The 24,916-nt window shown below is 44.0% G+C and overlaps 1 protein-coding gene across 2 annotated transcripts in view; it reads right to left on the minus strand.

The window, feature by feature from the left end:
• The window catches only part of rpe (ribulose-5-phosphate-3-epimerase), a 50,317-nt gene that overhangs the window by 24,841 nt on the left and 560 nt on the right, over positions 1-24,916 (minus strand). The window contains exon 2 of one of the 2 annotated variants that reach the window (XM_038786504.1): positions 362-441. The exons of the other annotated variant lie outside the window; for it this stretch is intronic. Coding sequence (XP_038642432.1) covers positions 362-441 — 80 coding nt within the window. The remainder of the gene's footprint in view (positions 1-361; positions 442-24,916) is intronic. 2 annotated transcript variants of the gene reach the window in all.

The following is a 24,916-nucleotide window of genomic DNA, read 5'->3' on the forward strand; positions in this document are numbered from 1 at the left end:
TAGTGTTTCTAAGGATTTTAACAGTGAGTTTCCTCCGGAGCTAGAATGAACTGTCGGCAGCTCCCAGCAACCTCCCAAGCACAGGAATCGCTGCTGTGCCATCAATCATTGGCTTTGTGTCCAACAAAGTACAGTCCTCATTATTTCTCTCCAAAATACGGAGTGCTAAAGATCCTACAACGGAAAACTCTCCGACTGAGAGAATGAAAATGGTTCAGTCATGGTGCGGTACCATCAGTTACTCACAATGACCCTTTCCCACCAACCACCCTCTCCCGCACAAAAGACTGAGACACCTTGTTTCATGCCACTATTTCAAGAACATTGCTGATACAAGAGGGAGTGCTGCTGAACATCTTACCAAAGAAGGGTTCTTTTCCAAGTTCCTTCCGAAGACATTCTACCACAGGATGACCAAAGGTGATATTTGGCACAAAATGTCTGATGGAGAGAGGACAGATGTTCTTAAAAAGCAAACTTTGAATCAAGATATTTCACAATGGCAGTTTGCAGCACAACACAGGGGGTGTGGGTAAATCAGCTAGTCAGGCCAGTCTTAAAAAGAGCTCTCCAATTTCATTCCACACTACAGGGTTTTCTTTTCCTGCAAATTACTCCACTTTAAGTCGATGTTCAATTGCCTTGAGAGATCCAATGGAATTCCCTTCCCCCCAGTGGTCTTTCAGGTAGTGTCAACGTGGCAGTGTGAAAACATTTCTCATCTCGATTTTGCAAATCAATTTATATTCATGACCTTTTTGTTGTCAACTCATTTGTCATTGGAAACCATTTCTCCCTCAGCTCTAACGCCACTGATCATTTTGAATACCTGTATTCTGTCTTCTTTTAACATATGCTCCAAGAAGAACAACCACATCTTCTCCAGTCTTCCACATAACTAAAGTCCTTCAGCCCTAGTATTAGTCTCAGAAATCTCCAGTGTACATTCTCCAAGTCCTCACATTCCCCTCAAGTACAACTGTACAAAATTGAGGTCGAACAAGTGTTTTGTAAAGGTTTAGTATGGCTTCCATGAATTTGTATTCAATGTTCTATTTATAAAGTCAGCATTCCATAAGCTTCCTTAATCATCTCATCCACTTGCCACCTTCAAGGATTTGCAAATCTTCACTCTAGGACATTCTGATCCTACAACCCCCAGAATAGAACCAGGTCCATTCTTTCATGCTTGGGTGCAATAAATTGCATCTGCCAGGTGCCTGCCAATCGCGGTCTATCAATGTCCTCCTGAAGACTGCTCTCATCATGATCATTATTTATGACGTGTCTAGTTTTGTATCATCTTCAAACTTCAGAATAATGTTTATTGTCACAAGTAGGCTTACATTAACACTGCAATGAAGTTACTGTGACCTGGGGATCCAAGTCACTCACGACTCAGCAGGGATCCAGAAAGTGAACCTGACCAGTCTGACAGAGGAAGTCAAAAAGAACCTGCTAAGATGGAGCACACTCCCATTCTCCCTCGCGGGGAGAGTCCAGATGATCAAAATGAACATGCTGCCCAGGTACCTCTTGCGAGGGGGTGCACGTGGAGGAGGCCTCCTGCAGGGGGATCTCACTCCGGGCCCTCGCCACGGCAGCACTCTCAACCCCACCCAAAAACACTCCAGCTACCCAGTGGTGGTAGCCACCCTCCAGAACTGAAACCAACTACGGCAGCAATTCGGATGGACCGAAATGTCCGACAAAGCCCCCATCTGCGATAACCATTGGTTCACACCAGCACTCACTGATGCACCCTCAAAAAGGTGGAGACAAGGCGGGGGGACACTGACAGTTAGGGACCTGTACACCAGCGCAGGGTCACAACACTGGACGAACTGATGGAGTGACTTCAACTAGCTTGGGGCAATGGACTATGGTACCTGCAGCTCAAATACTTCCCACAGAAGGAGACAAGGACATACCCACAACCACCATGACAGACACTACTAGAGGAGTTACTTGACGCAAAAATTCTGGGTAAAGGAAACTGCAGCGACATGTACGAACAACTGGTAGAAGGGGCCGACACCGTACTGAACGCAACAAAGAAGAAATGGGAGGAAGACCTGGGGCTCGAAATAGGGCGAGGACTCTGGAGTGAAGCACTGCATAGGGTCAACTCCACCTCCACGTGTGCAAGACTCAACCTAACACAACTAAAGGTGGCGCATAGGGACCACTTGACCAGAACCCGAATTAGTAGGCTCTTCCCGGAGGTGGAGGACGGATGGGAATGGTGCCAAGGAGGCCTGGCCAACCACGCCCACATAAACTAATGTGGCAGAGGAATGGGAACCAATGCAGGAAGTCAGAGGGAAGTAAATCGCAGACAGAAACTAAAGGCAGTAAGGGAGAAAGTGTAAGGCAGAGAAGCCGTAGTCAAAAATCAAAAAGGGCCACAGTACAGGGTACAGTGACTGAGGACAGCTCAGTGAATAGATCCAGTAATACTAAAAGGAATAATACGGGAAGTAACAAATGGAAAGCGATGCGGCGGGTTGTTACATGAAGATATGATTTCAACAACAAGGAAAATTAGGAGAAAAGTTTAAAGGAAAAATTACTTAGGAGAGGTTACTGATAGAGGTATAAAAGCCAACATAAGGGTACTTTACCGGAATGCTTGCAGTATTCGGAATAATGTAAACACGTTGATGGCGCAAATCATCGTGAACGACTATGATTTAGTGGCAATTACTGAAACATGGTTAAAGAATTTCACGACTGGGAGTTAAATATCCGAGGGTATCAAACTATTCGGAAGGACAGAGTGGATGGTAAGGGAGGTGGTGTAGTTCTGTTATTTAAGGATGACATCCGGGCTGGTTTAGCTCACTCGGCTAAATCGCTGGTTTTTAAAGCAGACCAAGCAGGCCAGCAGCACGGTTCGATTCCCGTACCAGCCTCCCCGGACAGGTGCCGGAATGTGGTGACTAGGGGCTTTTCACAGTAACTTCATTGAAGCCTATTCGTGACAATAGGTGATTTTCATTTTCAGTTGTGAGGGATGTAATCGGTGCTGTGGAGGATACGGTTGAATCCATTTGAGTGGAAATCAGGAATAGTAAGGCGAAAAAGTAATTGATAGTAGTCTGTAGGCCACCAAATAGTAACATTACGGTGGGGCAGGCAATAAACAAAGAAATAACTGATGCATGTAGAAATGGTACAGCAGTTATCATGGGGGATTTTAATCTATATGTCGATTGGTTTTACCAGGTCGGTCAAGGCAGTCATCGCTCAAGGCAGTCTTGAGGAGGAGTTTATAGAATGTATCCGCAATAGTTTCCTAGAACAGTATGTAATGGAACCTACAAGGGAACAAGCGATCCTAGATCTGGTCCTGTGTAATGAGACAGGATTGATTAATGATCTCATAGTTAGGGATCCTCTCGGAAGGAGCGATCACAATATGGTGGAATTTAAAATACAGGTAGAGGGTGAGATGGTAAAACCAAACACTAGTATTTTGTGCTTAAACAAAGGAGATTACAATAGGATGAGATAAACACTAGCTAAGGTAGACTGAGAGCAAAGACTTTACGGTGAAACAGTTGAGGAATAGCGGAGAACCTTCCAGGCGATTTTTCACAGTGCTCAGCAAAAGTTTATACCAACAAAAAGGAAGGATGGTAGAAAGAGGGGGGGGGGGGGGGGAGGGGGGGAATCGACATTGGATACCTCAGGAAATATGGGAGAGTATCAAATTGAAGGAAAATGTATACAAAGTGGCAAAGATTAGTGGGAGACTAGAGGTTTGGGAAATCTTTAGGAGGCAACAGAAAGCTACTAAAAAGGTTATAAGGAAGAGTAAGATAGATTGAGAGTAAAATTGCTCAGAATATAAAAACAGAGGGAGGAAATGTGGTGCGGAGGGGGGTAGACATTAATGGGGTCTTCAGGGGCTTTTATGAGAGACTATAACGGTCTGAACCTCCGGCGGAGGAGGGGGGGATGGGGCGCTTTTTAGACCGGCTGAGATTTCCGAGGGTGGAGGCGGGACGGGTGGAGGGTCTGGGGGCGCCAGTTGAGCTTGAGGAGCTGGTCAAAGGGATAGGGAACATGCAGTCGGGGAAGGCGCCGGGGCCGGATGGGTTCCCGGTTAAATTTGACAAGACGTATGCAGACCTGCTGGGCGCCCTGTTGGTTAGGATGTGGTATATCTGGATTTCTAGAAAGCTTTTGACAAGGTGCCACACAAAAGGTTGCTGCATAAGATAAAGATGCATGGCGTTAAGGATAGGGGATTGGTTTATTAATAGAAAGCAAAGAGTGGGGATTTATGGGTGTTTCTCTGGTTAGCAATCAGTAGCTAGTGGTGTCCCTCAGGGAGCAGTATTGTGCCCACAATTGTTCACAATTTACACAGATGATTTGGAGTTGGGAACTAAGTGCAAGGTGTCCAAGTCTACAGACGACACGAAGATGAGTGGTAAAGCAAAAAGTGCAGAGGATACTGGAAGTCTGCAGAGGGATTTGGATAGGTTAAGTGAATGGGCTAGGGTCTGGCAGATGAAATACAATGTTGACAAATGTGAGGTTACCATTTTGGTAGGAATAACAGCAAAAGAGATTATTGTTTAAATGATAAAATATTAAAACATGCTGCTGTGCAGAGGGACCTGGATGTGCTTGTGCATGAATCGCAAAAAATTGGTTTACAGGTGATAAGGCGAATGGAATTTTGCCCTACATTGCTGGAGGGATGGCGTTTAAGACTAGGGAGGTTATGCTGCAACTGCATTAAGGTGTTAGTGAGGCCACACCTGGAGTATTGTGTTCAGTTTTGGTCTCTTTACCCGAGAAAGGACGTACTTGCACTGGAGGGTGTGCAGAGGAGATTCACTAGGTTAATCCCAGAGTTCAGGGGGTTGGAATTCGAGGAGAGGGTGAATCGACTGTGACTGTACTCGTTGGAATTTAAAAGGATGCGGTGGGGGGGGGGGGGGGGGGGGGGGGGGGGGGGGGAAAGAAGAGAGCTGAGTCACAAAAGATCAGCCATGATCTCATTGAATGGCAGAGCAGGCTCGAAGGGCCAGATGGCCCACTCCTGCTCCATGTTCCATGTTCTCATGTTCTGGTTTTGCCCAGACTTGCTGGTTATTGGACAGCCTTCTTCGAGGCAATGTCCAAAGTGGTGGGGATGAGGGTGGAGGCATGCCCGAAAGTGGCGGTCCTCGGGGTATTAGACCAGCCAGTTCTCTTCATGGGGAGGAAGGCGGACGCCCAGTCCTTCGCTCCCTGATCGCCCGCTGTAGAGACCTGCTTGGCTGGTGGTCAGCAGTACCACCCAAAGCTGCAGACTGGCTGTCCGACCTATCAGAATCTCTTCAAATGAAGAAAATCAAATTCGCCATCCAAGGGTCGGATGATGGCTTCTTCAGGACATGGGACCTGTTTGTGGCCAATGAACGAACAGCTGATGAATAATCAAGCAGCCAAGAGCCAGGGGAAAGTAGCCAAGGCAGGAGAAAAGAGAAGGAAGGAGGGAAGACCCAGGGGGGGAGACACAGTGCAAGAGAGGATAGCCAAACACAATAAGAAAATGAAAAGCTGCAAGGAGAGAGATATTACCATCTCTTTTTTCCCTCTTCTTTGTGTATACCTGTAAATATACCATCTTTGAAAAACTCAATAAAATACATTTATTTTTTTAAAATGAAGTTACTGTGAAAAGCTCCTAGTCGCCACATTCCGCCGCTTGTTCGGGTACACAGAGGGAGAATTCAGAATGTCCAAATTACCTGGCAGCACGTTTTTCGGGACTTGTGGGAGGAGACCGGAGCACAGACATGGGGAGAACATGCAGACTCCACAGAGCAACCCAAGCTGGGAATCAAACCTGGGGCCCTAGAGATGTGAAGCAACAGTGCTACTCACTGTGCTGCCCTATTGTATCCCTATAACCATGTCCATCTATATATAAGAAAAGCAATGGCCCTCATATCAAATCCTGGTTGACCACAAGTCAGACTTCTCTCTGTCAAAAAAGATCCATTAACCATTACTCTCTGCCTCCCAACCCATCACCAGTTACATACCCAAGTTACCAGTCCTCCTAAAGCCACATGGTTCTATACAACAGTAGTGCTGGTGGGTACAGGTCTATCACTGTATAACTCTGAAGTACTGTGTTGTTGGGTACAGATAGAACAGTCTAAGAATATAAAGAAATAAAAGCAGAATTAGACAGTTCCTCAAGCCAGCTGTCATTTAATATGGTCTATGCTGATCTTCTGCCTCAACCCCACTTTCCTGCACACTCCCCGTATCCCTCAATTCTCTAAGATGTCAAAAGTCTGTCTTTCCCAGTCTTCAGTATACTCAACCTTCTGAAGTAGAGAATTCCAAAGAACTCAATGAAGAGCTTTCACCTCATTCTACATTCCCAGCCAGGGGAAACCACCTATCAATGCCCCTTCAGAATCTTGTATTTCAATGAGATCACCAATTATTCAAAATAATATAGGCCCAATTTAAACAGCCTCTCATCATAGCTACCATTCTAGTGAACCGTCATTGTATTGTCTTCATTGAAAGTTAGTTATGGAGACCAAAACCGCACACTATTCCAGATGTGGTCTCACTAAAGCCCTGTACAGTGGTTGCAAGACTTCCTTATTCCTATATTCCAATCCCCCTACAATAAAGGCCAACATGCTATCTGACTTACCAATAGCTTGCTGTACTTGCATGCTTCTTTTTTCTTGCCAGTACACCCAAAGTCTCTGAACTTCAACATTTACAAGTTTGACAAAATATATTCTACTTTCCTATCCTTATTTCCAAAGTAAATAACCTCACATTTCCCCAGTTTATGCTCTTATCTGCCAACTCACATAACCTGTCAAAAAAAAATTTCAGCCTCTTGTGCCGTCTCGTCCTCAGCTTATATTCACACCCAGCTTTGTATTGTCAGCAAATGTTATTCTGTCTCTTTGTCAAAGTCATTATTTATTTATTTTTAATTTGTCCATGAGATGTCATCGCTGGCTGGGCCAGCATTTATTACCCATCGTACAGGGAATTTTAACATAGACTATAAATAGCTGAGGCCCCAGCACTTAATCGGAGTTGCCCTCCAGTGGTCAGCTTGCCAACTTGAAAATGCCCTGTTTATCCCTGTCTGTTAACCAATCCTCTATCCATGTTAACATCTTATCCCCAATTCAATGAGCCCTTATCTTGCATATTAACTCTGTGCAGCACCTTTCATAAATCCAGGTATACTACAGTGAACTATTCCCCTTTACCTACTCATTGCATCCCAAAAACATTTGAATAAATGTGTCAACCATGATTCCAGATTTGTTTCCTTCTTAAAAAATAAATAAATTTAGAGTACCTAATTTTTTTTCCCCAAGGGGCAATTTAGCGTGGCCAATCGACCGACCCTGCACTTCTTTGGGCTGTGGGGGTGGGACCCACACAGACATGGGGAGAATTTACAAACTCCACACAGACAGTGAGCCGGGCTGAGATCGAACCCGGGTCCTCAGACCCGCGATGCAGCAGTGCTAACCACTGCGCCATCGCGCCGCCCTGAAATTTTCATCTCCTGACAGAAGTGGGAATGGCATCGAAAAAATGAAAAACATGGTACTTTGACCGCAAATTCCAATTTGCTGCAGCTTCTTGAAACCGTGCTATTTCTATGTACTGATGCAGGTTTTGGAAGCCCTAAAAAAAACCCACCAGGTTTGAGAAATAACCACTGTGAAAGCCTGTGAAGAAATCTGGAACAGGCAAGTGTAAAATGTTTTGACCCTTAAAAGCGTCACAATTCGATGATGTATTGGAATTTAGATGTATCTGAATGCGATGCTTAATTATAGAATTCAATCCTGCAAAGGTAAGTTGACCATTATACTGACCATCATTGTGTAAATGTTGAGATCCGTTACAGTATTTTTCCCATTAGAGTGCCAGAATACATTCAAAACTGTAGAAAAACCTGCTGGGAAACTTTCCTGTCATGTTTTGAGTGAGGGTTAGTGGGTCTAAAACTATATGGGAGAACTGGGCTAGTGCCCTAGCAAACTGAGGCAGGCGTAACCATCCTACCTTGGCACCTGCACTCCTCAGACACTGCCTCGGGAACCGGAATAACGGAACCCTGCCCATCCAGGTTTTCAGAAGACGACAATATTGCACTTATGGCCAGAGGTGACAGACTTGGGAAATTGCACTGAGTCACATTTAATGAGCTACAACACAAAAATACAGCCTCATTTCCCATTCGTGAGACCATGCTGACTTTGTCTGAATTTTTGATTTTCAAAACACATTAAGACATCTCGAGTAATAGATTTCAGCATATTCCCAATGGTTAATATCAAACCAACAGGTCTGTTGTTCCCCATTTTCTTTCTCCTGGCTAGTTAACTCCCATTCTATTTGTTCCCAATTTAAATCGCCTCTTTGAAGTTTTTGCTGGTATCTTAAACTCTCCCAAACCTGTAACATGTGTGGTACTGGTGGGTACAGGTCTGTGCCTGTACAACACTGGGGTGCAGTAATGGTGGGTGCAGGTCTGTCCCTGTATAACACTGGTGGGTACAGGTCTGTCCCTGTATAACACTGGGGTGCAGTTCTGGTGGGTATAACACTGCTGCCTCGTGGGTCCGAGGACCCGGGTTCGATCTCAGCCCGGCTCACTGTGGGAAAGATTTGTAATGACAAGTTGGGTGCATTGTGAAAGTAATCAATGTTGCAATGTTTTTGAATATTTGAATCTTATTAGTTCCACAAAGTTAATATGCAACGCTGCCACCTGGAATCTCAATAGTGCACATTTACTAAGCGATATATTCCAACAGGTTAGTTGTTTCCTATGATTTGGTTTGTGATGAAGTTGGAATTTCAGATGTATTGTATTAGAGTTATTTGGTGCAGAAAGGGTTAAACACCTGGGTTAGAGTGTGTTTGACTGCTGCAGCCGTGTTTCAAAATAAATCCTAGTTTGAAAGGCAACCATATTTTGGGAGCCAGGTGTGCAATTAAGTAAAAGGCTTGGTTTGATGGAATTTTGTTTTGATTAAGCGGATTCCCTGTGGAGTTATTTAGACTTCACTTTGATAAGATGATGTCATTAGTGGGCGGAGCCAAGCTATCAGGGACTTGAGAAATCAGTTCTTATCTGAATGAAGCTGTGACCACAAGTCAGGCTCTCACTGCAGTTCAGTTAAAATATATTAACAATCTTTAAAGCAGACTTGTCGGAGAACAAAGGGGAGCTGAAACAAGCTGCGATGCCAGAGTTTCTGCATGGTTCTGACAAGGGTCAGATTGTCTCTTTAAAGCAGTATCAAGAGACCCCTCTTTCTCAAAGAACATCTCTGTAAAGCAAGTATTCCTATATGCTATTGGTAGTCAAAGTGGATTGACAGCTGTGATGGTTTTATTTATTGTTGTTTAAGTGGGAATAAAAATAGCAATTAAGAATTCACTGTATTTACGGGGTAGTTGTCAGTTATTTTCTGGTGTGATGTTGAAGATATTCCAATACTGTGTTAGTAATAAAGATTGTTTTAACATACCATATCCCCATTTCTTTGTGAAATCACCCCTGGAGCAAGGTATCCTTTCCTTACAGTCTTAAAAAATTCAAATAAAATATTGGGGTTTCTGTCCAGTATCCTCCCAACTGTTGTGGTCTGGTCTGTAATAGGTGCGTTTACAGTTCAGCTGAATAAAAGTGAAAATCTGGAGAATTGATTACATTCAGGAACACGTTTTAAAGACACTTGCTGAATATTCAGGAGAAACACTTGCCTAAGCTTTCCAAGTGCAGATTAAAAATGATACCAAATGGATCAGTTTAAAAACAATCAATTTCCCACAGGAAGAGACAGCAATAGAGAACCATTGGGATGAATATCGGAGTGTGCAGAATTGGAGTAAAATGTTGGTCAGAGCAAAGAGCAATCGGAGGGAAAAAAATCTATCTGCAAATGCAAACCAAACGGTTCAAAATCCCTTCATAAGTAGAACAGGTTGGACGCCCAGATAACCATACAATTGGTGATAACGAGACACGGTTGTATAATATTCTAACATTTGCAGCACGGAAAAATATTTTATATTCTTGGATCGATGACAAAAGTACCTTCTGTACATGATTTGGCACCAAATTATTATGGAGTGTATTCTAATGGAATTTCTAACTTGTATCAATCGAAGTTGGACTTATTCCAAAAGGTATGGGGCCTCTATCTTAAATATACAGGTTCCATGTTGTCGGATTTGCTTTTACAAGGCTTTCCGCAGAATATGCAGAACTGTCCCTAATATACTGTACGTGAGGAAGTTTGCCCCTTCTCCTCGTTATTTTATTACTTTCCTCTTTGTCCTTTTATTCTGTTTCTCTGTCGAAGCACTGGGTTTTAATGATTCACCTTTTTTTGATAGTGAAATAATCGTGCCGTTTTGTTTGTAAAAAGGGAAAACTCAAATAAAAATATTTACAAAGAAAAATAAGACGAATAAGAAGAACAGGTTAAGTTCAGTCAGAGAAGAGGTTAATGGGCCTGAAACAGAGAATGAGCACCAAATAATTAGCGTACTGAATGAATAGTTATTCCAAGTACTCACTGGAGAAACATGCTCATCCTAACTGATGAAATCAGGAAAAAATCATTTCAAAATAAATGAGGGAAAAAGCAAAAAAGGCACGAAACCCTCAGGACAAGTCTATTTCAACCTTATATAGCACCTTAAATGTGGTAAAACATGTTAAGGCACTTCACAGAAACAAAAAAAGTTTGACACCCAGTATCATTAAGGCGATATTGGGTCAGGTGGCCAATACATTTAATCAGAGACAGGTTTTAACAAGTCTCTTCAAGAAGGAACAAGGGTTTAGAGAGGCAGAGAAGTTTATGGAGGGAGTTACAAAACGTTATGCCTTAGCAGCTGAACAGTCACCAATGGTGCAGCAATTAAAATTGGGAACGTGACTGGAGAGGCACAGATTATCTCGCTGGGTTGCAGGGCAGAAACAGGCTGCAGAGTCACGGAGAGATCTGGCAATAAAAGGATGAGAATTTATATATCGAGGCATTGATGAGCTGGGAGCCAAAGTCACTCAGCGAACTCAGGGGTGGAGGGTGAACAATGTTAGTGCAATATTGAATATAGTAGTGTTTGGATGAATGTCGAACAAATGAGGGTAGAATCTAGAGGTAGAGGCTGGCCTACAGCGAACAAATGCTTAATTTGAGTGTTTCAGCAGATAAGATAGAGTCAGGCAACGTAACATAGGTGGTCTTGGTGATTATGTCGATATACGTGTTTGTCAGCTCATACCAGGGTTAAATAATTCAAAGTTGCAAGCAAACTGGTTCACCGTCAGACAGCTGCCGGGGGAGAGAGCGAGGGAGAGAGATGGATTCGGTGGCTAGGAGATGGAGCTTGCAGTAGGAACTTAAGACAATGGTTTCATTAATCTCAACATTTAGCAAAGAATCGTAGAATACCTGCAGTGCAGAGGGCCATTCAGCCCATCGAGTCTGTACCAACCCTCTGAAAGAGCATCCGACCTAGGCCTACCCTCCGCAACCCCATAATCCCACCTAACCCGCACATCCCTGGACACTAGGTGGCAATTCAGCATGGCCAATCCAGTTTACCTGCACTCTTTGGATTGTGGGAGGAAACGGGAGCACCTGGTAGAAACCCACACAGACAGACAGTCACACAAGGCCAGAATTGAACTCAGGTCCCTGGTGCTGTAAGGCAGCAGTGCGGACCACTGTGCCACCCTAAACAGTTGGAAGAAACTTCTGTTTATCCAGCCCGAGTGCTGGATAGTCTGACGATTTAGAGACAGTGGAGGAATCGATAAAGGTGGTGGCAAGGGAGAGCTAGGTGTCAGCGTACATGTGAAAACTGATGAGTTTTCAGAATTAGGAAGAAGCCAAGGGGGACTCTACAGGTTGAGGTAATGGCGCAGGAAGTGAAGCCACTGCAGGTGGTTCTCTGGATACGTGGGAATAATGCATTGGCCTTGATCTTCCAGAATTTCTTAGATTCTGGAACTTCCCCAACAATTGGAAGATAACAAAAGTAACCCTGCTATTCAAGAAAGGAGGGAGAAAAACAGAATTAAAAGCCTGGCATCAGTCTATTACGAGACACCAAATTTGGAAAGGATGTGAATTAAAGAAAGAGTTCAGAAAAGTTTAGTGGATAGACTGGAGAAGCTCAGAAGAGAAAGTTGAAAGGAGATTTGATGGAGCTGTTAAAAATCATGAGGTGTCTAGACAAAGTAGATAGGGGGAAACTGTCCCCACTGGTGGAAGGATCAAGAACCACAGGACACCATTTTAAGGTGATCAGCAAATTAATCTACAACAACATAAGGACAAACGTTTATGCAGCTAGTGGTTAGGATCTGAAATGTATTGCTCAAGAGCTTGGTGGAGACAGATTCAATTGCAGCCTTTAAAAGGAGAATTGGAGAAATATCAAAGAGAAAATATTTGCAGGGCTATTGGGAAAAGGCATGGGAGTGGAGCTAGGCTAGTTGCTCTTGCAATATAGACACAACAGACATAAAATCCCCCCATCTATGAGGTAACCCGTCTATAATAATACAAGACACAAGAAAATTATGATTAAACAGTCAACAGAGATGTATGAAAATAAAAGATCAGTTTTTTGATTGTTATCAGGGTAGATAAAGGGACACATGATGTAGTGCATTGGATTTTCAAAAAAGATTTCACTACTAAGATTGGGACTCAAGGAAACGAGGATTAGTTAAATGGACAGAAAACCAAGTAGAGACTTCCGGTTGCGGCCATGGAATGAGTAGTCACACACAGGTTAGCTCCGTCCGGCTTGAAGGCATTGATTTGAGTTCTTTTTACCCGAAAATGGGGGAATTTTAACAGGAAAATGTAGCTGACGGTGTGGAGGAGAAGTTCCCCCCGGGAGAGGCACGTCTCCAGGATATCAGACCCAACCAAGGAAATGGAAGAGGCCTGTGGCACAGGAGCATTTGGAAATATAATGGAGGGTGAAGGGTTGGACATGCTGGGAAACCCCAGATGGAGCAGTTAATGGCCTTCATCAGGAGTTCCGCCAGCAACAAAAGGAGATGCAGGAGGATCGATCGAAGGAGCAGTACAGTAGATGGAGAGAGAGAGAGAGTGGAGAGAGAGAGTGAGAGAGAGAGTGGAGAGAGAGAGAGAGAGTGGAGAGAGAGAGAGAGAGTGGAGAGAGTGGAGAGAGTGGAGAGAGAGTGAGAGAGAGTGGAGAGAGAGAGTGAGAGAGAGTGAGAGAGAGTGAGAGAGAGAGAGTGAGAGAGAGTGAGAGAGAGTGAGAGAGAGTGAGAGAGAGTGAGAGAGAGTGAGAGAGAGAGTGATGAGAGAGAGTGAGACGAGGAGTGATAGGAGAGGTTGAGAGAGAGAAGTGTGAGAGAGAGAGAGAGAGATGAGAGAGAAGTAGAGGATGAGAGATGAGATGAGAGACTGGGGAGGAGAGAGAGAGAGCGAGTGGAGAAAGGGAGGAAAGAGGGAGAGGAGAGCGACGATTGGAGATGAGGAGAGAGAGGGAAGAGAGAGGGAGAGAGAGAGGATTGGAGGCAGAGAGATTGAGTGGAGAGAGAGAGGGAGAGAGAGTGAGAGAGAGAGAGTGCCGGAAAGAGAGAGATAGTGGAGAGGAGTGAGAGAGAGAGCTGAGAGAAGAGCGAGAGAGGTGGAGAGAGAGAGAAGGAGAGTGGAAGACAGCTGGAGATGTATGAGAGATAGAGTGGAGAGAGAGAGAGTGCAGGGAGAGAGAGAGTGGAGAGAGAGAGTGGAGGAAAGAGAGAGTTTGAGAGAGAGAGAGAGAGTGTGTAGAGAGAGTAGAGAGGAGAGCGATGGAGAGTGGGGAGAGATGAGATTAGAGAGAGAGAGAGTTAGAGAGAGATAGAGAGAGAGAGACAGTGTGTGAGGAGAGAGAGAGAGAGAGTGGAGAGAGGAGAGAGAGTGGACGAGAGAGAGAGAGAGAGAGAGAGAGAGAGAGTGGAGAGAGGGAGGAGGAGAGATGAGGAGAGAGAGTGGAGAGAGAGAGGAGGAGAGAGAGTGGAGAGAGAGAGAGAGTGGAGAGAGAGAGGAGAGAGAGAGTGGAGAGAGAGAGGGAGAGAGAGTGGATGAGAGAGAGAGGAGAGAGAGAGAGAGTGGGAGAGAGAGAGAGAGTGGAGAGAGAGAGAGAGTGGAGAGAGAGAGAGTGGAGAGAGAGAGAGTGGAGAGAGAGAGAGAGTGGAGAGAGAGAGAGAGTGGAGAGAGAGAGAGTGGAGAGAGAGTGGAGAGAGAGTGAGTGTGGAGAGAGAGAGAGAGAGAGAGAGAGGAGAAGTGCTTGGAGGCACAGGGGTTGCAGATGCGGAAGATGGAGAGGGTGATGTCCAACCACAGCGATAGGGTGGTGGCATTGGAGGCAGAGGTGGGGAACTTTTGAAAGTCGTTAAGGGCAAAGGTAGAGGAGCAAGGAAAATAGATCTAGAAGACAGAACCTGCGTATCGCCTTGAGGGAGTGGAAGGCGCAAGTGGCACGAGATACGTCTCAAGGATGCTGGTGGTGGAGGGGGCGCTGGACAAGGTCCCAGAGGTGGATAGAGCGCACAAGTCTCTGAGGCAGAAACCGAGAGCATGGGAGACGCTGGGGACAGTGACTGTGAGGCTCCATAAGTCTGTGGAGAAGGAGAAGATCCAGCAGTGGGCCAGGGAGAAGTGGAACTGCGAATGGGAGGGGAACAGGTTCCGAATCTACTGGAGCGGAGTTGGCAAAAAAGGCTTGCCTGTTTCAACAGGGCCAAAGCAGCTCTTTATCGAAGGAAGATCAAGTTTGGTGTGCTGTATCCTGCAAAACTGTGGATGGATTTTGAAGGCCAAAAGTACCATTTTGAAACCCTAGGAGGCCAATGACTTTATTAAAGATGATAAACTAGGGGAGAACTGAACGTTTATAAACTAGGGGAGAACTGAACGTTGATAAACTAGGGGAGAACTGAACGTTGATTAACTAGGGGAGAACTGAACGTTGATGGGAGACGGAAGGGTTGGAACAACGGAGTTTGGTAAATGCAGGTCGTGTGGGGGCCGGAGGGTGGGTTTTTTATTCTTCTCAGGCGGGGCAATTTTGTTGTGATTGTTCATTATGGGACAATATGTTTGGAAGAGGCAACCATCATACCATGTAGAAGCAACATCTATTAATAAACTTTGCACTATATTTTTACAAATTTAAAACATGGCACCTCTACAATTCCTACAGTGCAGGGGGCCATTCAGCCCATCGAGTCTGCACCGACCCTCTGAAACAGCACCTTACGTAAGCCCACATCATTGCCCTATCCCCGTAACTCCACATAACCTAGACATCTTTAAAATACTAGGGGAAAATTTAGCATATCCAATCCACCTGATCTGCACATCTTTGGACAGTGGCAGGAAACTGGAGCATCCATGGGAAATCCACAAGGAGAATGTGCACATTCTACATGGTTACCCAAGGCCAGAATTATACCCGAGTTCCTGGTGCTGTAAGGCAGCAATGCTAACCAGTGTGCCACCGTGCCGGCAATTACAAATATATAACCAAAGAGAAATCTGGCAATATGGATTCAGGTGAAGATTTGGGGCCAGAAGAAAAAACATCAGAGATTCCGGCATGGGCAGCACGGTGGTGCAGTGGTTAGCACTGCTGCCAGCGACACTCAAACCTGGGTTCGATCCCGGCTCTGGGTCACTGTCTGTGTGAAGTTTGCACATTCTCCCCGTGTCTGTGTGGGTTTCACCCACAACCCAAGGATGTGCAGTTTAGGTGCATTGGACATGCTAAATTGTCCCTTAATTGGAAACAAATAATTGAGTACTCTGAATTTATTAAAGAAAACAGAGATTCGGGCAATAAACGACCATCAACAAAGATTTGGAGGTATGAAGAAAACTATTGTCACCACTCGGGCCAAAAATCATCATCTTTGTGGCAAGTTTCAAAAAAAAAATTGTTCAGATCGTAGAGGCATCGGCAAGTCAATCGACTGATCACGACAGCCGCTATGGTACGGTAGTGGGCCGCACGGTAGGACAGTGGTTAGCACTGCTGCTTCACAGCTCCAGGGTCCAGGTTCTATTCCCCGCTTGGATCACTGCCTGTGTGGAGTCTGCATGTTCTCCCCGTGTCTGCGTTTCCTCCGGGTGCTCTGGTTTCCTCCCACAAGTCCCGAAAGATGTGCTGTTAGGTAATTTGGACTTTCTGAATTCTCCCTCGGTGTACCCGAACAGGTGCCGGAGTGTGGCGACTAGGAGATTTTCACAGTAACTTCACTGCAATGTTAATGTAAGCCTACTTGTGACAATAAAGATCATTATTATTAGTGCAAAAGGGTGTTGAAAATTAATCGGGACACTGCAGCATATCTTTTAAACAAAGGAATCAAAGTTTCTGGTGTACTTACTGCTTGTAGTAGCTAGAAGCTGAAGAGACTGCACATGTGGCATCGTAAGCGGGCCGCGGAAACAGGAACCTAGAAGGCTCCTAACTCTGCAACCTACTACTCGGGAACCAATAGTCCAAGCAAGAGAAGAACTAATTTATTTGAGGACTTGGAGATTGCCTGCTGTTGGGAAATAAACAGAAGAGGGAAAGGCTGAAGGAAGCACAGATCAGGGAGCCAGGATCTGAAAAATGACGTTTGACGAGAATTATGAGACATGGAATTTTATCAGGAAAGGTCCCAATTGTATCATCCAGCAAACCAGACACCGGAAAACCTGCATGCTGCGACTTTTCTCAGCTCAGCTGGTCTAAAAACATTCATGTTGTTACAGAACATAATTCACCCAGTTAAACCAGAAGAAAAGACCGACAGAGTTAATGACAACCTTGGAAGGACATTTCACTTCCCGTACGCTGCTGGTAGCTGAAATATTCTGCTTCCGTCGGCATGCGCAAGAGGGAGGGGAAAGAGTTTTGCAGCAATGCCAAGTAAATTAACCAAGTATTGTGAATTTGGTCAAAAGCTTGATGATGCACTTCGAGACAGACTGGTTTGCGATCTCAGAAATTAAAGTTAAAAAAATGTTGACTGAAGGTGCATTAACCCTGAAAACTGCCGTGGAAACTGCTACTTCCATGGAACTTGCAACAAAAGAGGCTTTTGTTTGTTGGAGTCCGAGCAAAAGTTCATAAGGTGGAGACTGCTAGAAGCAGGTCAGCGAAAAATCTACTGTGTCATCGTTGTACTAAAGTGGGTCATTCAGCAGGAGAATGTTGGAGGAAGGAGAATAAATACAAGTATTGTGGTAAAGTAGACATGTTGGTCACACCAACCTTCATCAGCACAAAAGTGAACCAAGAAAAACACTAAGTCTGCTCATCAGATTCATCAGTTAAATGACAAAACTAAAGATTCACTAGAGGACAATATGTGAAGTCAGCTTAAAGAATTCAAGCTTGGTGTCTTGAGATCAACAACAGTATTGGGTATAATCAAAACTTAATGGAAACACTATCAAGATGGAATTGGATACGGGTACTGCAGTATCACTCATACCCGAGATAGTACACAGTCAGAAGCTATCTACCATATCTACCTTTACAACCATCAGGTGTTGTCATGAGGACATACACCGAAAAAGTTGTGCCACCAAAGGGATACATCAAGGTAAATGTAGAAGATAACAGTCAAAAAGGGGAGTTGCCTCTCCACATTGTCCAAGGAAGCTTTCCAGCACTGCTTAGTAGATCATGGTTGAGGAAGATAAAGCACAACTGAGCCATCGTGAACCAATGTGTTGATTCTCGAATTACCTACAACCACTTCTGAATAAGTATGCAAAAGGTATTTGAAGAGTCACTTGGATCCATGACTGGAGCGGAAGTGAAAAAGATCAAGACAGACGGTGTGTCTAAGTGTCTTAAAGCGCATAGCGTACCTTATGCCATCCAGCCAAAAGTGGAAGAACTGGAGATGTTAATTGAGACTGGATGCATTGAGGCTGTTACCACTGGTGATTGGGTGACACCAATTGCTCCTGTGTTAAAATGGGATGGTTCAGTAAGAATATGTGGGGATTTCAAGACCACTATCAACCCAGTATTGTGTGCTGACCGTTATCCTTATCGAACACTTATTTGCTGGACTCTCAGGAGGCCAAACATTTAGCGAAATAAAAGTACATCTACAGATGAATGCGGCTGCAGAATCACAACCATTACTTACCAATAGGTGATACAAAGGTCTTTTTTGTTATCAGATACTTCCATTTGGAATAACTTCGGCACCTACTCTTTTTCAGAGATCCATGGATCAAATTCTGAGTGGGGTATCTGATGGGCAATATTATAGGTTTGAATGATGAAGGATACGTAAAGAATTCGGAAGCTACTCTTGCACGTTTGCAAAATCACAATCTTAAAAGTCAAGAAAGAAAAGTGTGAATTCTTTAAGTCTTTTATCAACTCTCTGGATCATAGCACTGACAAAAACAGTTTACATAAAGAATCAAAGAAGATGGCTGAGATCCGAGAAACTCCACATCCACAAAATGTGACACAGTTGAGGTCATTTTTAGGAATTGCTCAATTATTATCGGAATATCCAGTATCGTAAGTCAGAACAGCATGTCAATGCAGACACTTTATCTAGACTGCCACTACAAGTCAAACAAGATCAGGAAGTCAAAGAGGAATCTGATAAACTTTGTGAATATTTTGTATCTCTCTCACTTTGAAAACGTACTGGAAACTTAAGTACAAAAGGTATACAAGAACCGATCCAGTGATGGTGCGGTTATGATCTAAAAAGGCACCTTAACAATTATGCACTGAAAGAATTCACATCTCAAGCCCTACATCATTTGGCGACTTGAGTTGACAGAGCAGAGTGGAGTTCTGCTATGGGGCATTTTCGTGATCATTCCGTTGTGTCTATCAGAATCCTTGAACAGCTACATGGAGGACATCCCGGTATGATTCAGATTAAGGAGTTGGTACACAGATACTAGATTCCCAAATTGAGACGGTGGGGCCACACCATCCTGTACTATATTAAGGAATACCCCAGCCCTGCAAACTTTGTATCCATGGGAATGGCATAGACAGCCATGACAGATAATTCATCTCGACTGTGCTGGTCCAATTGAAGAGCACATGTTCCTAGTGATGGTTGATGCACACAAACCTGCCAGAAGTCACAATCATAAAATCCACAACAACCAAACAGACAATTGAGAGACTAGAGTCAGAGGTCTACAGCACAGAAATGGCCCTTTGACCGATCACATCTGCGCCGGTCAAAAACAACCAACTGAGTATTCTAATCCTATTTTCCAGCCTTGGCATCAGGGGTCTCTGCCTCCACCACCCTTTCAGGCAGCGAGTTCCACACTCCCACCACCATCTGGGTTAAAAAATCTTTCCTCACATCCCCTTTAAATCGCCTGCCCCTTACCTTAAATATATTCCCTCCCCCGTCATTGATCCTTCCACCAAGGGGAAATATTTCTTCCTGCCTGCTCTATCTATGCCTCTCATATATAGATTTCATAGAATTTAGAGTGCAGAATGAGGCCATTCAGCCCATCGAATCTGCACCGGCTCTTGGAAAGAGCACCCTACCCAAGGTCAACAACTCCACCCTATCCCCATAACCCAGTAACCCCACCCAACACTAAGGGCAATTTTGGACACTAAGGGCAATTTAGCATGGCCAATCCACCTAACCTGCACATCTTTGGACTGTGGGAGGAAACCGGAGCACCCGGAGGAAACCCACGCACACACAGGGAGGATGTGCAGACTATATGTTCCCTTTTAGCCCCCTCTGCTCCAAGGAAAACAACCCAGTCTATCCAATCTCTCTTCATAACTAAAACTCTCCAACCCAAAAAACAAATCTCCTCTGCATCCTTTCCAGTGCTATCACATTCCCCTTTAATGTGGATTCCAGAACTCCACTCAATACTCTAGTTGTGGCCTAACCCCATGGTTTATATAGTTCCAGCATAACCTTCCTGCTCTTCAACGCTATGCCTCGGCTAAAGTCAAGTATACCATATGGCTTCATAACCACTGTATCCAACTGCCCTACTTCCTTAAGGGGCTGGTGTACCTGGTCCCTCTGATCCTCGGTGCTTGCCAGGGCTCTGCCATTCATCATGTATTCCTTTGTTTGTCCTGCCCAAGTGCATCACCTCACACTTATCCAGCTTGAATTCCATTTGCCACTGATCAGCCCATCTATATTCTCCTGTAATCAAAGGCTATCCTCCTCACTATTTACCCACCCCACCAATTTTTGTTATTGTCCACATAATTACTGATCAACCCTCCTACATTTGAATCTAAATCATTTATAAAACCACAAGCAGCAAGGGCCCCAACACTGATCCCCGAGGGACACACCTGGACACAGACTTCCAGTCGGAAAAACACCTCCCAACCATCAACTTCTGCTTCCTACCATTCAGCCAATTCTGCCTCCAATTTGCCAAATTTCCTTGGATCCCATTGGCTCTTACTTTGCTATCAGTCTTTCATGCGGGAACTCATCAAAGCTAAGGTGTTTGCAAGGTCCAGAAGGCCAGTGATAATGGGACTTAATTTACATCAGTAGAGTTTGAAGATTACTTGGAAGAGGATTGGTATCTGCCATATTAAATCTGCTCTGTTTCACCCAGCAACCCACAGGCTGGCCAAATGCTTTGTGCAATCGCTCAAACAGCAAAGGCATCGAGAGATTAAGGCTCCTTACCCAGACGTACTGACAACTTAAATATATGGAAATTCTGCGCATGCAACAATGCAAAGCCTACCGGTGATGCTATTATTCAAGAGAAAATGGAGAATGAAATTAGACCTCTTGACATGACCTACAACTTTGGAAACTGTCAGGCAATAGTATCAAACAAAAATGGTTAGAAGAACAAAACTCAAAGTGTCGAGTCTTTAAACTGGGGAAGATGGTCTAGCTCGGAATTATACCGCGAGTGAACAATGGACCTCTGCCATCATTCTAACCAAGACAGGTCCGATATCTTACACAGTCAAACTGATGATGAACGAGTTTGGCATTGGCACACTCCGACAGCTATTAGCTTTACAAAGTGAATGTACAAAGCCTTAACCAGAAATAGTCACATTGGAGTGTATGGACTGTCAGAAATGACTGAATCTGTCACGACCAAATAGTCAGTATCAACAGAGATAGTTACCAAGTTAGTTTCACAAGTGGTACCACCACCAAGTGAACAGGAAGATACTTCCAAGAAGCCAAATTCCTGAGCATAGGACTCGATCAGAAACGAGAGAGGTCCGCCAAAGTGACTGTCTTACTGATGTAGATATGTATAAATAATATGATGATCTAATGTAATGAATATTGTGTTGGATCTGTTGTTTAAAAGTGTTTAAAAGAAAAGTTGCTGGCAGTAAAGTAATGGGGAGGGGTGTTATGTATTCAAGTAACACTACTGGCTAATGAAAATGTCATGTGTTGACGTCCGCAGAGGGAGCGTTTTGGAGAGTTCACCATCATACATATTGGGGGGGGGGGGAAAGAGTGTAAAGCTACAAGTAGTACAATGATTAATAGGAATCAATGCATCAGGTCAGCATGTGAGGAGAATGTAGAGATTATTAGGATGAACAGGCAGGCCAATCTATTGACTTAGATGGGGAAACGAAACATTTAAAAAAATCAAAGTGTAAGGTGACCTTGGGAGTGTAAGTTGGGGGATGAGGCAGAGTATTATCAGAGATGAATAAAGGAGATCAGAATGTGTGGAAAGCGTACTTCACAAGAAAATCATGCAAGGGAAAGACAAATCAGTAGGACATATCAGTAGTACCTAAATGCACGCAGTATTTGGAATAAGGCCAATGAGCTGACAGCACAAAGAGACAACTGGGTATGATTTGGTGAAGACTCCTGAAACATGGTTGCAGGAGGACCGGAACTGGGAGTTGAATATCCTAGGGTACTCAGTATTCCAAAAGGATAGAACAGGAGATGGAGTTGCTTTACTGCTTAAAGATGGCATCAAGGCTGTATTGAGAAATGATATTGGCACTAAGGGCCAAAATGCTGAATCGATCTGGGTGGAAATATAAAACAAGGGGAAAAACTATTGGGTAGGAATAAGTTACAGGCCCCCAAGCAATACTTCCAAAGTGGAGCATAGTATAAACCAAGAAATGATGAGGGCTTGTGAGAAGGACACAATGGTAAACATGGGTGATTGCAATATGCATATTGACTACAATAATCAAATTGGTAAGGTAGCCTCGAGGGAGATTTCATCAGAGTGTACGAGGGATTGTTTCTGAAAGCAATATGTTATGGAGCCAACCAGGAAGCAGACTATTTTAGTATTATGCAACAAAGAAGGTTTGATAAATAGTCTTGTTGTTAAGGATTCTCTTGGAAGGAGTGATTACAGCATGCTAGAATTTCAAATTCAGATTGAGCAAGGAAAGACAAGAGTGCCAAACTAGAGTTTTAGCGTTGGACAACGGTAATTATACAGGCCTGAGGAAAGAGTTGGCCCATGTAGACTGGGTACAGATAATTGAGGGTAGGACAGTTGAGGGACAATGGCAGATGTTCAGGGAGATATTAAATACCTCTCAATTAAAGTATATCCCTGAGAGGAAGAGGAACTGTAAAAGGGAGAAAAACGTTCCATGGCTGAACAAGGAAGTCAAGGAAGATGTAAAGGCAAAATCTAGGGCATACCATACTGCAAAAGCTAGTGGTAAACTGGAGGATTGGGAAGAAGGTTCAGCAAAACGATACTAAAACTAAAATCCGAAGAGCTAAAATGAACTATGAAAGGAACTAGCAGAAAACAAACACTGAAACCAAAAGCTTCCATACGTATATAAAGAGGACGAGAATAGCTAACGTAAATGTTGGCCCTTTAGAGGACGATATTGGTGAGGTAATAATGGGGAACACAGAGAGGTCAGAGGCACTGAACCAATATTTTGCCTCTGTCTTCACGGTAGAAGATAGTAAAATATTTCCAGAAATTACAGTTAATGCAGAGGAATTTGGTGCAGGTCCATCACTAGGGAGACTGTATTGAATAAACTAATGGGATTAAGGGCAGATAAATCTCCAGGATCTGATGGCCTGTACCTTAAGAGTATAAAAGGGAGGTAGCAACGGAGATAGTGTGTGCATTGGTTATGATATTTCCGAATTTCCTGGATTCTGGAAGTGTCCCAGTGGATTGGAAACATGCTAATGTGACACCCCATTCAAAAAAGGGAGAGGGGCAAAGAGTAGGAAACTATAGACCGGCTAGATTAACCTCTGCGGTGGGAAAGACGCTGGAAACAATCATTAAGGAGATGACTGAACATTTCGAAAGACAAAACTCAATCCACCATTGTCAGCATGGTTTTATGAAGGGCAAGTCAAGCTGGAGCTCTTGGAGGACGTAACCAGTAAGTGGGAACCTGTGGATGTGGTATGGCTAGACTTCCAGAAGGCATTTGATTAGGTGCCGCATTAAAGACTGATCCAGAAGGTGAGATCGCAGGGGGCTGGGGGTAGAGTACCAGATTGGATTGAGGATTGGCCCACTGATAGAAAGCAGAGGGCCGGGATAAATTAGTCCTTCTCTGGCTGGCAAACTGTAAACAGCAGGGTGCTGCAGAGAACAGTCCACGCACTTCAACTGTTTACAATTTATATAAATGATCTGCATGCAGGAACAGAGAGTAACTTTTTAAAAATAAATTTAGAGTACCCAATTATTTTTACAATTAAGGAGCAATTTAGCATGGCCAATCCACCTACCCTGCACATCTTTGGGTTGTGGGGGTGAAACCCACGCAGACACGGGGAGAATGTGCAAACTCCACACGGACAGTGACCCAGGGCAGGGATGCTAACCACTGCGCCACCATGCTGCCCCAACAGAGTGTAACATAGCAAAATTTGCAGATGATACTAAAATAGGTGGGGAAACAGGCAGTGAGGTGGGGAACTGGGCAGTGAAGAAGAGATAAAGATTTTACAGATAGATGTAGATAGGCTAGGAGGCTCGGAGATTGGGTTGAAGTTTGGCAGATGGAGTTTAATGTAGAGAAGTGTGAGGTTATCATTTTGGCCAAAAAAATAGACTGGCTAAAGGGAAAGCAGATTCAAGATGCGCCTGGGCAGAGGGATCTGGGTGTCTTTGTTCATGAATTGCAAAAAGTTGATATGCGGGTACAGCATGTAATTAAAAAGGCAAATGGAATGTTAATGTTTATTGCAAAAGGACTGGAATATAAAAGTAGAGAAGTATTGTTACAATTGTATTGTCGGTGAGACCGCATCTGGAGTATTGTGCCCATTTTTGGTCTCCTTATTGGAGGAAGGATGTGTTGTAATTGGAGGCAGTTCAGAGGAGGTTCACCAGATTGATTCCGGGGATGAAGGGGTTGACAGATGAGGAGATTTTAAACAGTTTGAGCTTAAACTTGCTGGAGTTTAGAAGGCTGAGGAGATCTAATCAAGGTGTATAAAATACTAAATGGGATTGATAAAGTAAATGTAGACCAAATGTTCCCCCTTGTGGGGCAGATGTCATAAATATAGATTGAGAGAAAGTAGATTTAGAACCGAGATGAGGATGAACTACTTCTCGCAGAGGGTGATGAATTTGTGGAACTTGCCACCACCTAGCGTGGTAGAATCTGAGTCGTTAAATGGTTTCAAGGTGTTAGACATATTTCGGATTTTAAAAAACAGGTTAACCGGATATGGGCAACAGGGTGTGGGGTGGATTTGAGACCAAGAAGAGATCAGCCATGATCTGATTGAATAGTGGAGCAGGCTCGAAGGGCTGAATTACCTACTTCTGCTCCTAATTACTAAGTACATCTCTTAATAATGCCTGCACTATGTCTTTATGAACTTAAA

Source organism: Scyliorhinus canicula, chromosome 2 (genome assembly GCF_902713615.1).
Source record: "Scyliorhinus canicula chromosome 2, sScyCan1.1, whole genome shotgun sequence".
Taxonomy (NCBI): Eukaryota; Metazoa; Chordata; class Chondrichthyes; order Carcharhiniformes; family Scyliorhinidae; genus Scyliorhinus; species Scyliorhinus canicula.